Source organism: Lonchura striata, chromosome 4A (genome assembly GCF_050655825.1).
Source record: "Lonchura striata isolate lonStrDom1 chromosome 4A, ASM5065582v1, whole genome shotgun sequence".
NCBI lineage: Eukaryota > Metazoa > Chordata > Aves > Passeriformes > Estrildidae > Lonchura > Lonchura striata.
In genome coordinates, this window is record NC_140742.1 from 644,607 (window position 1) to 659,070 (window position 14,464).

Sequence of the window (14,464 nt, forward strand, 5' to 3'; positions counted from 1 at the left end):
AGGTGGTGTTTTACTGCACTGCGCTTCGTGCTGGCCTCCTGCAGGCAGGGGACAAATCTCTGGCCAGAGCAGGGTCTAATTCCAGGTGTGCTGAGCCCAATGAATCTCCTGGTGAGGCAGATGAGCCAGAGCAGATCAGATCCATTGCCCAGCCTCGGGCTCCAAGCTGTGCACAGCTGAGCTGCCTCCCCATCCCCTTCACCCCCTGTATATTATATGCATTATTAGATAGCAAGAAGGAAATGCTTATTCTACGATTATTTGTTCTAATTAATTTATTTCTTCATCAGCTTTTCAAAAGAGACAGATTTCCCTGTTTCTCTTCCTCATTGCCTTTTGGCATGTGCAGAGCAGCAAGGCAGAGCCACGTTGTCAGGATGTCTCCCTGTAACCTGCAGCTCCAGTGCTCCCCACGGATTCAGACTGGATTTTTAAAACAAACAAGGGCTTTAAATGTAATTCATGTGCAATTGTCTTTCATGCCTAAAATGTTTTGCCTTTCCTTTTTCATGCTCTCTCTTTTTCATGCACTTTTAGGCACACATCACTTTGTTTAATAGCACAGCGTTTGCTTTTGGAAGGGGCAGAGGATACTGGAGCTGTTTGGATCAGGAGGTTTTCGTTCCAGGAGAACTTGTGGGGCAGGAGAACACGTTTGCTGCTGAGCTCTGGTTCTGCTGGGAGGTTCCCTGCTGGGCACAGGGGAGGTGTTTGGCAGAGCTGGCACCCACTGCTGCTGTGAACCACCACAGATTCCGAGCACAGCTCCGTGGTTTCCTCCTGGACTGGCAGCAGCTGCGTGGCTTTAGCCCAAGGCTTGGCCAGGAAGTGAAGCAGTGCCAGGCACTGCTGCCCAGCCTCTGGCTGTGTGCTGCAGGCTCCGTGTGCCCGGGCTCGTGGCCGTGGCTGACCTCCTGTGCCACGCTGATGCTCTGCAGGAGCCTGGGAGGAGACAGCCTGGCTCTGGGCACTCAGACAGCCCTGCTGCTTCAGTTCTGGTGGCTGGGATTTCTGTTGGCATTTCATGAGGGCTCCTGCTGCTAAAGCAATGCCTAGATCTGTAGGCAGCCCAGCTTTCAGTAACTTTTCCACTTTTAAGGCATCATTAATGCCATCCCACTCCATGGCTATTCCCAGGCCTACGGTCTCTTACCAGCACTTTCTTGTACATATATTTTAATTTCCTTTAACCCTTCTGGTGATTAACCTTTTCCCCAGCTCCTGTCTCCTCTTGCCTGGAAGCTCCATCCAGCTCTGTAATCTTTTCAGCTGCTTAAACCCTTCTGCATTTCCATGGCAGCCTTCAAAGACTTGAGATCTTTGTGCAGCTGAGCAGCTGCCTCCTCTCCCTCTTGTTGTGGCCAAGGGGCTGGAGTCTGGTCTCCTCTTTGATGCCATTTCTGAGCAATTCTCCACCCTGATCATTCTCCTCCTGCTCACAGAGGGGTCAGGCGGTGCCCAGGGGAGTGTTTGGCTCTTGGAAGTGCTTGCATGAACAGGGCTGGCAGGGTTTTCATCTCCTCAGCAGTGGAGTTGCCAGTTTTCTGCCTTGCCAGGGGATTGCTGTGTGCTCTAAGCCTGCTGCACAGCTCGAGGTGCTCCTGGAGCTCCTGGTGCTGGCCTGTCCTCAGCAGCTCCCTCCAGCTGATTGCCAGGGACCTTTCACACGACAAACACCAACGGCTGGACACAGCTCTATCTGTCTGTCTGTCTGTCTATCTATCTCTCCATCTCTCCATCCACCCACCCCCCCCCACAATCTGTGCATGTATTTATGTGTGTCCCTGGCTTCTGTGCACGTTTGTGTGTGTGTCTGTGTGTGTATTTAATAGATTTCCGTGTGCTTAACGCATTTTCCTCCTCAGCAGAACTGAAAGCCTGGGAGGGCTGGCTGGAAGAATCCTGCCTTTGCTGATCTCCAGCAGCCAGGGTGGCTCTGCTGGATCCTCCGGGGGATGTGCTCTGCACGGGGGCAGGAGTGGGACTGGCACTGCAGGGCTGGGCTGCTGGCATCACCCAGCCAGAAGAGGAACGAGCTGGCAAGGGCAGCACCTGCAGTCCTGACTGCTCTGGGATTTCCTTGGCTCTTTGCTGTATGCAACGGTGAGATCTGCTGATTGAAACTCCCTAGAGAAATCTCATTATGTTATGTAATGCAAAACCTTTGGGGTTAATGTAAAATAATTTCACCAGCTCTGTGGCAGAGCTCTGTGGCAGGTGGGGTCTCAAGTGTTGCCCCTACTTCCAAATGCAGTAATTGTTCTTTTAAATTAAGAAAGTAAAAAAACCCCACACCTTTAAACAACAACTGAAGTTCTGCTTTTGTTTAACAAGAAAAGGAGTTTAATTTTTAAAGATCACTCCATATTATTAACTTGCATAATTATCAGAAGGGATGGTTGGATGAGCAGACAATTAAAACAAGGAGAAGCTCAGAAGGAAAAGTTCACTATATTAGAGAGATAATGGGGGATAGTAAAACTATTTCAAGTACCATTTGAAGGAAAGCATTTGGGAAGAAAGTAGGATTAATTAAGTTTTGAAGCAATTGATTTTGCTATCTAAAACCATTTCCTAGATTAACAGTGTTGCATCCTTATGCAGGAGGTGATGTCTGGGTTCCTGAGGAGCAGGTGAGGTGCTGGTGGAGATAAAGGCTCCTGGAGCAGCAGGAGCTCCGGGCTGAGCAGGGCTGGGGGTGTCAGGCTGGGCTGGGCTGGGCTGTGAGGTTTGGGCAGCTGCTTGCAGCTCTAAACAAAGCTGTTTGCAGCTGTATGCACAGCTGTTTGCAGCTTTAAACCCAGCTGTTTGCAGCTCTAAACCCAGCTGTTTGCAGCCTTAAACACAGCTGCTTGCAGCTCTAAACACAGCTGTTTGCAGCTGTATAAACAGCTGCTTGCAGCTGTATACACAGCTGCTTGCAGCTTTAAACACAGCTGTTTGCAGCTGTATACACAGCTGTTTGCAGCCTTAAACACAGCTGCTTGCAGCTTTAAACACAGCTGTTTGCAGCTGTATGCACAGCTGTTTGCAGTTTTAAGCCCTGCCCTCTGCCAGGAGACAGCTCAGACGAGCAGTGGCAGCACGCAGGGCTGAGAAACCCCTGGCACATCACAGCATTCATCCTGCCCCCCAGATGCTGAATTTAGGTGAGACATGCCAAACACTACTGGGGAAAAAAATTAGGCCTACAAGTACTGGAAAGTAATTTTCCATACGTGGTATTTGACTCTTAAATTTCAAATCATTAATAATGATCTTTGAAGGGAACCCTGTAAGTTGTCTTCTAATTCCTGATGAAATAGAATAATTTATGGCATCAATTTCTCTGATTAATGTAAAATGTGTTTCAAATTTGGGTTTTCCTTTAATATTTAAACTTTCCCTTGAGAGGAACTGCAGAAGGTGACTGAGTGCCCCCCAAACTGATGTGGTGTGTCCTCAAAGCAGGGTGAGATCTGCTACTGGAGCTGGTCAGCAATAAAACCACTGTACAGCAGCAGCCCCAGCTTATTTCAGGACCTGCTCTCCAAAAGGCATGAACCAGGCTCTGCTCACTCATGCCTGGGGAGAGAGTGTCTTAAAACCTTACTCTGTGAGTTGGAAAGTTTTTTGTTGTCAAGGACATGTCCGCAAAAATTGATGAAAAAAGCCAAAGTTGGAGTTACTCAGGATAAATTGCATGGCAGGTCTTCTCCCTAAGAAATTAATTTATTTAAAATAGGTTTTCTACTGTACTTATATGTCATTTTTCAGAGCCAAAGTCAGACAAAACCATGGTGGTTTTAGTCTTGGTCTCACATCACGGAGGAAGCTGAGCTGCAGCATTTAGAGCAGCCATTCTCCGAGCTGGTCAAACACATCACACCTTGTGTCCTTCATCCAGCAGCTGAGGCTACAGAAAACTGAAACCCCGTCTTTGCTGCTCTTGGGCTGACCACTGGAGCTGCCCCTCTGTAGCTCAGGTGACAGGAAAGGAGAGTTTTGATCCAGGAAGGTCTCTGCCCCAGGGAACGCTGGCCATGCTGAGGTTGTGCTGCTGGAGCAGCCACCCTGACAAATCTGCAGAGCTAAAAAGCAGATCCCAGACAGCAGCGTTGGTTTCAGAGAGAATTGTTTATTAGGAAACAGGAGGTTGTTGCGTACAGATTCTGTCCTGCAAAAGTGTCCTGGTCACTTCTGGAAGTGGCAGGGAGACACGAGGCCAGGAGCTGGCCCCGCTCCCCACGCAGAGACACTCAGACACAGCAGAGCTCTGCCAGGCTGGCTGCAGCAGGGACAGCACCCTGAGCTGGCCACAGCTGCACCCACGGGAGAGCCTGGGACAGCAGGGCTCACCAGACAGCTGCCAGGCAGGGCAGAGCCCCTGCCTTCGTGCCAGCCGCGGGCTGGGCAGGAGCTGCCCAGACAAACCCTGCTGAGGTAGCACGAGGAACATCAAACTGAGCAGGGGAAGGAGGAACAGACGTCCCTGTGATCCAGAGAGGAGCAATTCCCACTCTAGCTCACCCCCACAGCAGGCAGCAGGGCTGGGGCCCTGCAGAGACCTGTGAGGACTGAGCTGTGCCCTGCAGGGACCTGTGAGCTGTGCCAGGGGCTCTCAAGGCACTCACTGTGCTCCCCCAGTGCTCCTGCTGCAGGGCTGCCCTGCTCCCTGGGCTGGAGGTGGCCTCTGCCCAGCCCCGAGGCGCCGTGGGGCTCTGCCAGGGGATGCCCAGGTGTGCCAGAAGCTGCTGGAGGGGGTGGCACCTCCTGGGCAGCACCGCTGGAGGGGCAGCTGGAAGGCATGCCCACCCTGGCAATGCCAGCAGGGCCTGCCCCTGCTCTGCAGGTGCCCAGCGCTCACAGGAGTGAGGGCTGGCAGCCACAGCAGCCCCTGGGCTTTTCCTGACTCCAGGGTGCCTCTTCCCGACTCTGCCCTGCCCTGTGGCACAGCAGAGCAGCTTTACCAGTGCCTCTGAGCTTTGGGAGACAAGCATCAAATGGACATTTTCCTAACATTTAGCAGGTTTCTTAAAAGAAGGCATTATCCAGGAGAAAAGCTGTGTAACTTTCTAATTTATGGGTGCTGAAAAAAATATTCTGGAGTCTGATTCCTCAGTCTGGTCCTCTGATGAAGCCACTTTCTTGTCTTAACTTTGCTGGCTGGGGAGGATATTCCCTTCACTCCCTGTCTGTAAAGTCGCAAATAACTTTCCTTATTAAATCCTAATTATGGCTCCAGAGACTACATGTAAAACCCCACTTTTAGAGTACATAACCGTTTGTCTACTATCAGCACTCTAGCAGGATTATTACCCTTTCAGGCCTCAGTAACCTGAAGGAGAAAATATTGTTGGACCAGGTTTGTCAGAAATGCAACGTAATTGTCAGAACCGTGTGCTTCTGGCTCTTCTATCCCCACACCTCTGCCCATCTCCACCCAGGAGCAGCCAGTGCCAGCCTGGAGTGTCAGAGAGCTCTGGGACAGATCTGGCAGTGAATGCTCACAGCTGACAGCAGCACCAACATGAAGATGGGTCAGGCTGCAAGCTCGGGAGGGGCATTTGTGAGGCAGGAGTTTCCCTGCTGCTGCAGGCGAGCTGCAGGGCTGGGGATGCAGAGTGACAGGAGCACCGGAGCCATAAAGCAGAGCAGCAGAGCTCCAGTTATCTCTAGGGTACCAAACACAGCACTCAACTAGCTGGGTTACAAATATGCCTATTTTAAAATCAGCCTTTATGTTCCTAAGGCACTCAGACTCCTTTTTTGGAACATGTACCCAAATGGGTTTGATGTTTGGGGATGGGAGGGTTCCGAGAAATATTCCCCAAGGACATCCCACATTGAGTTGAAGGGAAGAGATGATCCAGACCCACGGAGTTATCAAAAGCTCTGGAGCAATTGTGACCACATCTGCAGTTTTTTAAGGATTTCTGCAGCACTGGGTGTGCTCCCACTCCCTTCACCCTATGGAAAGGGTCGAGCTGGGGAAGCCTGGGCCCCCTAAGAGCAGGCCAGAGCTCTTCACTTGCTATTTGCCATGAAACAACACAGCTGTAGGTTTGAGCTGAAACAATCTCCTCCTTCCCTTCTCTCTCAGCCTTGATCTTAAAGCTGGTTTAATTCCAGCTCAGTCAGGTAGCAGGAACACAGAGCACACAACAGAATATCTCATTTTCATTTCAGCCTAACATTTAGGGGTAGATTTTTGACTGCATTTCCATCATTGTCTTCCAGAACTGGCTCTTCAGCCACCTAGGATGAAAACCTGTCCCTGCTAGGAGTTCTTGGAACACCTGAACGAGTGAAGCTCACCTGCCAGAGCTGTCTGGATGCTGCAGATGAGCAAAGTTTTCCTGGGAAGTTCTCCCCCAGAGAAAAAAGGCAGGAGAGAGGGATGCTCTCCCTCCAGAGCAAAGGTATGGGAGCCTTTTTCTGGGAGGCCAGACGAAACTGGCTGTTAAATGCACCTGCAGTGATGGCCAGCAAATGCTGAGCCTCCCCCAGGAGTGCTGGGACCCCATCCAGCAGAGCAGGAGCTGCCCGGGGCTCAGGGGGGCAGCCCAGGGGCCAGCAGCACAGCACAGCAGAGCAGGGCGCAGCACAGCATGGCACAGCATGGCACAGCATGGCACAGCACAGCATGGCACAGCATGGCATGTCACAGCAGGGCACAGCATGGCATGTCACAGCAGGGCACAGCAGGGCACAGGGCACGGCATGGCACAGCACAGGGCACAGGGCACGGCACAGGGTCACTCCCAAGGACAGCAGAGCGTGGCTGTGTCTGAGTTTCTCAGCTGGGCACACAGCACCAGCTCTGACAGTGCCCAAAAGCAAAGGAGGGTTGAATTTCTGTATGTATGGCGTTACAGGGAATGACCGTCACACAGAAAGATTTTGAACATTAATTACAATTGATTTGGAACATTAGTATCTTTTGTAACTTCATCGTTTAATTGCCAACCCTCTTCCCTTCAGATTAACCATGGATGTACAGCATACAATCAAACAAGCTTTTTTAAAAAGTACATCTTAATATAAATAGTTTATTCAGTGCATGGTTGTGTATACAACAAATAATAAACAACTTTTTTTGTAGCAGGCAGAAAGCTGCCTGTACAGACCTAATTCAGTTTTGGAGCACAGAATCCAACGATGATTAATGCACAAAATCTTACACATCATGCAACTCTATGCCAATATTCCAACTTTCTCCCATGCAGCAGACATGATGACCTAAATGGAAACCTAACTACGTTTTTTAAACAATTGTTTCCAATAGCATGTATAAGTATATGTTGTTTAGGGGTAACCTGTCCTAGCGCTTCCTCCTACACAATATTCACGTGCCCGTTACAGTGAAAGGACTTTTACAAATAAGACGTTTCTTATAAAAAAATTAAGTCACCTTAATTCCACAGTTTCTGTCTTTAGAAAAGAAGCCACAACGATAGTTTAACATGACACACAAAATGGAATTAAGAGAAATCTACACTGGAGGATAATTTTATCCCTTTCTGTTAACTTCCACTTGGGATAACAAAACAACTCAATTCCTACAGACTGGGGTTAGCACAAGAACTTTACCAGAAACTACAAATCTATAAAAATTTATTATTTCATTGTGTTTAAAACCACAAGAACACTGTTTGCTTGAGCCTGAGACACCAACTCTCAGTTCCAACCCTGAATTTTGAGTTATTTTTTAAAGACATAGCTTTAAAGACCCATTGGAGTTCTGAAATCAAAAAGTTGCACTATTCCAAATTAAAGGATACATTTTTTTATCAAGCCTTAGATATAAAACGGTAAGCCAAGGAAACGACAGAGTTTACGTATTTGTTTTTTGTTTGCCCCTATAAAACATACAAGCATTAAAATTTCCTTTGAAAAGCAAAAGTGGTCTTTTTCTGAGTTGGAAAGCAAATTCTTATCAGCAGCGAATGCTGTGAAATGTTTTTGTTTCGTTTTCCACAAAGCATAGGAGAGAGAGAAAGAGAGAAAGAAAAAGTGAGAGAGAGAAAGAGCTGGACATTTCTTGTGGGAGGTGTTCCCGCAGCTGTGCTGCTGCTCTCGGTGCCCCGTGCTGTGCACAGGCACCTCCTCCGTGCCGGGGCTCTCCTTTGGCAAGCAGAAGATCTGATGGTGGTGAGGGGGCTGTGGAGCTCGGCGCTGTCCTGGGCAACGGAAGGTTGGGACGAAGGACCGCGAGTAAGGATTCGACTGCATCCAGAGGTAAGGTTCTGATAGAGAGCACTTGGCTGGCCTCAGCCTGGCTACGTCGACTCGTTTTGGCTCATGGATTTCCCCCCATTTAGCACTCCTGAGACGCTTCTGCTCTTGGTTGGGGTCCCACTGCCAGACCTGGAGAACTCTGTGAGATCGTGGAGGGAAGGCTCTTTGTACATGGCCACTGCAAGGCAAGAGAGAGAAGGTCAGCACTGCTGCTGGGCAGAGCCCAGCCCTGACCCGCCAGGACTGCCAGCCAGCAGTGGGCAACGGGAGCAGAGACAAGAGCCAGGGCAAGGAGAGCCCTTCGTTCCAGCACCGAACCTCTGACATCAAAGCCCTGACATCCTCCTCCATGCACTGCCACTTTACAGGAGGGGAACGCCACTCCTCCCCTCCAGTGAAAGCCACCTGCCCTCTGCACTTACACAGCCTGCAGGACAAAAACCAGCATTTCCTTGGGACAGAGAAGCAGCACTGTCAGTAGTTGTGATTTCACCACGTCACAGAACATCACACTCCTGTTACACAAGGAGCTGGACACGTCAAACATAGGTGCACAGGAATTAAACACTACATACTATCGGTCCAGATAAATGGAGCAAACCCAAGCAATTACCTTTTAAGGGTTTTGGAAGAAAGTGTGCTGCAGGTTTATTTTTCTTCACGTGGTTTCCTTTCATTATTTCTCCTTCTTTGTTAAGACCCAAATACCAGCCCCGGCCAGACTGTTGCTGTCTGTAGATCATTGAGGAATATGTCACATAGTAGTTTTCAAATACTGATTCTTTGAACTTGCATTCAGGTGTAAAATGTTCCTGTAAGAAAGCAACAGATCAATACGTGCAGGGCCGAATCTCACATCAGTAAATGAAAAAGCATGAAATACCCATTGCTTTCTGAATGGTTGGAGTCATACCTCTCATCCTCAGCTATCACTTACGAAACATGGGTCCTAAAAGGATTAACAAAAGAGTAACACAATGTGAAACCTGTGAAATGGTGCTGTGAGCAGCTCTCAGTAGAATGCAATAAGATCTTTTCGAAGGCTGAGTAAGGAGTGTGAGGATGTATTGATTGAGGCAGTAATGGGTGTCAGGCAGACACGGGGCTGTGTCAGCCCTGGGAGCAGCTGTGCTGCAGCCCTGCAGGCAGGAAGGGCCCAGGGGTGCTTTGTGCATCACCTGCAGCCCTGAGCGTGAGAGACAAGGGCAGAGCAGCCAGAGCCAAAAGGAAATGGCTCCCAGTGCCCTGCCAGCCCTGGCTCCCTCAGCCTCTGGGCATTACAGCCTCTGCCCATCTCACCCACTCGAGAATGTGGCAGAGGAAGGGTTTGGTGTGGCCACGCCAAATCTCAGTCCTGTCACTGCACCACGGAGCAGCCAGATGTTTGCTGGCCTCCCCTGCAGGGCAGCCAGCTGCAGGGCAGTGCCCTGGTGCTTACAGTGCCCTACAGAGGCGTGAAAGGAAGGAGGAAAAACTGTGCTGGTATAATGATCGTAATTCTGATTTTAAAATACCACAGGAAATTAAATGTCTCAGGAGCTCAAGATATTCTTATGTAGCTTCTAAAGTATTCTCATGTGAGAAAAGGACGGTATTAGGAAAAAAAGAAACCCACCATTCTGAATTTTCTGCACATCTTTTGCCATTTTGTCTTTAAAAGAGAAAGAAAAAAGCTCCCATTCTCTGACTGGCATTTGCTTCAACAAAGAATGTGAAGCAAGCAATTTTTCTTCTTTTTTTTTTTTTTCCTTTAAGCTAATTGGTTGTTATTTAGTTATTTGACAATTGGTTTCAGTTGCTGTCAAATAGGGCCAGTCATTGCATTTTTGTAAGATTTCTGCATAAAAGCCTTCCCTCACTGTTCCCTGCCCAGCACCAGCCATGGCAACAAAGACTGTTGCAAGGGTATCATCCAATTAGCAGCAAAATGGAAAACTCCAGTGCTCCCACGGGCAGATTATGGCTTGTGTACAGTAATTTGGAGCTGTTTGGGTACAAAAGGCCTGTCGGTACACAGCAGCAGAGGGTCGGACTGCAAACAGAACCCCAACATTTCCTCCGAGCCCCCAGGAGCAGGGTAACCCCAGAAGGAGCAGCCCAGAGTCCCTGGCGGAGGGACAGGAGGGAGGACAGGGAACCTCCCTCACTCCTGGTGTCCCTCAGCTCTCCTGGCAGTGCTGTGCTCCTCTGAGCCTGCAGCCGAGCCCCTGCCCAGACAAAGAGAATTCTTTCTGTGAAACACCATTTCCATCTCTGCTTGCCTCCAAAGTCCCTGATGATGGCACCTAAATGACAATAAACTGCAGGCTCTCAAGCCCCTCACACATCCACCCTTAACACTGAATGAATGAATAAATAAATAAAAGGGGAAATCCAGCACCTAAAAGTGCTGGATTCACCCTAGTCGTGACTCAGGCACACTTAAGTAAGCAGGAAGATGAACTGTCAGGGGCTGCTTCTTGGTTTTGAGCTGATCAGCTAAACTACTGAAAGGTTTCTTCATGAACAAATTCATGAATATGTGAAAAAAAAAAAGGAAAAAAATAATAATTTGGTGTATGATAATATAGTAAAAAGGCCTCATGGCATTTATTATACACTTAGAGTAGCTGTATTTCCAGGCAGCTGCCTAGATGATATCTAAAATAATTCAGGCTGCATTACAGACTGCCAAGCCTGAAAGCTAAAATATCACAAAAGCCAATCTGGAATTCTTCCTGCTCTGTTTCTGCAGAAGACGTATCTGAAGCCAAAACCCCTCCAAATGATCAGCCATCACACCCAGCTACCCTGCAGGACTCATGTTCATTATTCTGTGCTGCACGTGGCTCTGGAGCAGGAATTGAGGCAGAAAGGGGAGGCTGTGTGTGAGGAAGTGTTCGGAGCCCCTCGCTGGCAGGGATGCTCAGGGCACAGCAGCAGGAGGATGTTTGCTCTCTGCCATTATTGCACTCTGAATTTGCACTCTGAATTTGCACAGCAGGGGCCATCACCAAATTGTTCCAGTCACGAGGCCAGGTCTGGGATTGTTCAAGGTTTCTTTCGCCACAGGTCGAATATCCTGCAGCAGTTTATTAGAACAATCACAGATTTTGTTCAGATGGACTTAGTGCCAGAGGCCTGAGCAAACAGCAAGAAAAGAAAATTTAACTTTGAGAAGTATTTAAGAAAAGTATTGTGTACTTGGGAGACTTGGAAAATGTTCTTATATATTGAGCATGTAATTATATTCCTTGTGATCAATGACTATGTCTGTGTACAGGATTTATCCTTTATTTTCTCCACTTAATGAAAATTGGATTTTTTTCCCTCCATATCCCAATTTCTTTCAGAACTATAATGTAGCCCAGGATTCCATTTTATAATCATGAATTTTTGAAGGAGCCTCGTTAAGGCTCCAGAGTAGTGATTTTCTGCGCCAGCGAGCCTGCCTTTTTTTATTAACAGAGATTGATTTTCTCCATCTTGGCATGCGAAGTGCCAGGGTGCACCCTCTGGCCCATCACCCTGAGATGTGCAGTGCTATCAGCAGCACAGGATGGGAACACTTCAGCTTTCATGGCATCAGCAATTACAGCTTTTAGATCCAGTGTGAGGATCTGGGGGATTTCCTGAGCCCCCAGAAGCCATTTGCTGCAGCAGTGGGAATGACAATTACATTTGTGTCAGACCTGTCACTTTTCCGGGCAGGTTCCAAGCCCCTGGGCTGGTGCTGTGCCCGGGTTTCCCGTTCTGAGCATCCTGGGGATGCCAGCACAGCTCTGCCCTGTGTGCACAGCGGGGTCCTGGGGGCTCTTGGCCAGGGCTGTCACTGTCACTGTCCCCAGCCCTGGCAGCCACCAAAGGCACTTTTCCAGAACAAACTGGGGGTCTGAGGTGCTGGAGCAGCCCAGGGGCAGCATCACTGGCTGCAGGTGGCCCAGAGGGGCTGTGGGGCTGGACTGACTGCTACAGACTGCCAGCTGAGCTGTGGGACAAGTCCCCTGGAGCCACTCCAGGGATGTGCACTTGCCACACAACCACAACCATTAGATCAAAAATGACAAAGAAAACAGACACTGAATTTGCTCAGGAAAACAGCTGAATGACAGGAGTGATAGGGAGGCAAAGCTTTGTGGAGAGTGATCCCAGACAACTCCATAGAATGGATTTTCCTTATTGCTAGTGCAGTAAACAGGAATTTACCAAGTGAAACACAAATGGTCAGTGGCGTGTAAAATTATTTAGTGCAAAGCTTCTGTGAAGAGTACAAAGGAGCCCAAGGAAGAAGCTGGATAACCAGGATCTCCAGAGAAAGATTTCAGGTTGTCACTAGGTATTCTCTGAATCCATGAGGAAAGCACTGAAAAGAGCCTGAGTGGTTCCCTTGGCATCACTCCTTTGCACAGCAAACCAAATGCACAAATTCAGGTGAAGCAAAGTAGAAAACATATTAATTACAAACACAGAGATGCAGAGGTGTGAATTTTGTTCATTACTCTTTTTCTGCCCTTATCAGTGACTCAGCTGAGCAAATGTCTCCATCTCTGCCCAGGTTTTTAAGTGGCCTTTAGGCCCCTCAATAACCCATAAATGAGAACTGGGTGCATCACCTCAGCCAGGATGTGCTGCCTGATGGCCCAAGGGAAACGGCTCAGAGACTGCAAACAAGGCTGGGATTTAACTGAGCAGGAACTATGCACAATCATTATTGTTCCCCTGCCTTTTGGTGATGCTTCACTTCACACCTGTGCTGATCAACCAAAGCATTCCTTATCTGGGGCAGGAAAACTAAGGCATGATACATGCAGAAGGAAGGCACTCTCCTGATTACTGCAGAGGAAATTAATCCTGCTGGAAAAAAACTGTAATGGGGCTTAAAACTTCTGCAAGATGCCCAGGAGTCCACTTCAGAGGTGTCAAACATAGGTCCCTGTCCTAATCCATCCCAGTGAGTTTTGACATAGAATTTACTTGCTGTGAAGAAGGACAGAAGATCCACGTTACCCCAGATTCTTCTTTTCTGCATCACGTTTACTTCTGATGATGCTGGAATCATTGTAGAGGGAAACCTCTGCCACTACCTAAATGACCAAGCCTCATTTCAATACTTTCTAATGCTTGCCTAATTTTTAATGCCTCTTTTGGTTTCTGCAGCTTTAGGAGGAGCACTCGGGTCACCCAAAGCAGCACGGGCAGCTGCAGCAGCTCCCTCTGTGTGCAGGTATCAGTGTGCAGCAAACACCCGGAGCCCTGCAGCCCGAGCATCATTCCAGCAGCCCTGGGGCTGTGCCAGCTGCTGCATCCTGCTCCCACTGAAAACTCCCAGGGAACTCCCAGAGAACTCCCTTTTCCTCTCAGCCAGCAGGCTCTCTGTTTCCCCAGAGCAGCCAGTCCTTTTCAGAGTTTTCCTAAGCTCATTATCCCTGTTCCCTGCCACAGAGGCCTCCACAGGTGAATCCAGCACTGTGGAAAACACATCTACAATGTGTCTGCTGTTGTTTTTTATCATAACCACACTTCTTGGTTTTGTTTTTTTTTTTTTTTTTTTACAGCTTTCAATTTTGGAAAACAGCACATAAAAGTACTCAGCGTGCCTCTTCTGTGCCATTCATTACCCCACATCTCTCCATCCTGCCTCTGCCTATTCATCTCTTGTCTTAACTAAGCAGGCCTAATCTTTTTAAATCTCTTCTCATATGAAAGCTTCTCAGTGCCTTTAATCATTTTCAGTACCCTTCACTGAATTCTTTCTTTTTTTCCCCTCTATCATTTCCAGAACTGAAACACAACATTTAAGATGAGGTTGCACCTTTGAGTTGCACAACAGAGGTATTTTCAGTCATTTGTCTTGTGACAAAGTAAAATGGACTTTGTTGCCCAACCTCACTATTGTGCATTTGTAGAAAAGTTCTTTATATTTTCAGTTGTGTCTCTGATAAATATAGTCCGATGTTATGGTATTGCTGGCCCTCTGATTAGTCAGTGTACCCAAGCTTAATTACTAAAGGAAGGGGTAAATATGCAAAAAGCAGCTCCAACAGCTTTCTTCCCCAGAACTAGAGCAGAGAGCCCCAGAGATGCTAAGAACCTATTTTATAACAAACCCATTATTACACAGATAACCTGCCAGGCACTGCAATCAGATTTCTAGCAGTTATAATTGACATCAAATCCTGCTACTGTCAAATCTCTCCAACACAGCTGTTGAACAGAATGTCCTCAACTTAAGGGTGTCATTTAAGTGTGTGCTTTTTAATAAAGA

At 48.1% G+C, this 14,464-nt stretch overlaps 1 protein-coding gene across 8 annotated transcripts in view; it reads right to left on the minus strand.

Moving 5' to 3' along the window:
- Positions 1-4,097: 4,097 nt before the first annotated feature.
- The window catches only part of FGF13 (fibroblast growth factor 13), a 172,054-nt gene continuing 161,687 nt past the window's right edge, over positions 4,098-14,464 (minus strand). For all 8 annotated transcript variants that reach the window (XM_085570695.1, XM_031504774.3, XM_031504773.3 and 5 more), the window contains 2 exons: positions 8,834-9,032; positions 4,098-8,398 (listed from right to left, as the gene is read on the minus strand). In XM_085570695.1, coding sequence (XP_085426821.1) covers positions 8,262-8,398; positions 8,834-9,032 — 336 coding nt within the window. In that variant the 3' untranslated portion in view covers positions 4,098-8,261. The remainder of the gene's footprint in view (positions 8,399-8,833; positions 9,033-14,464) is intronic.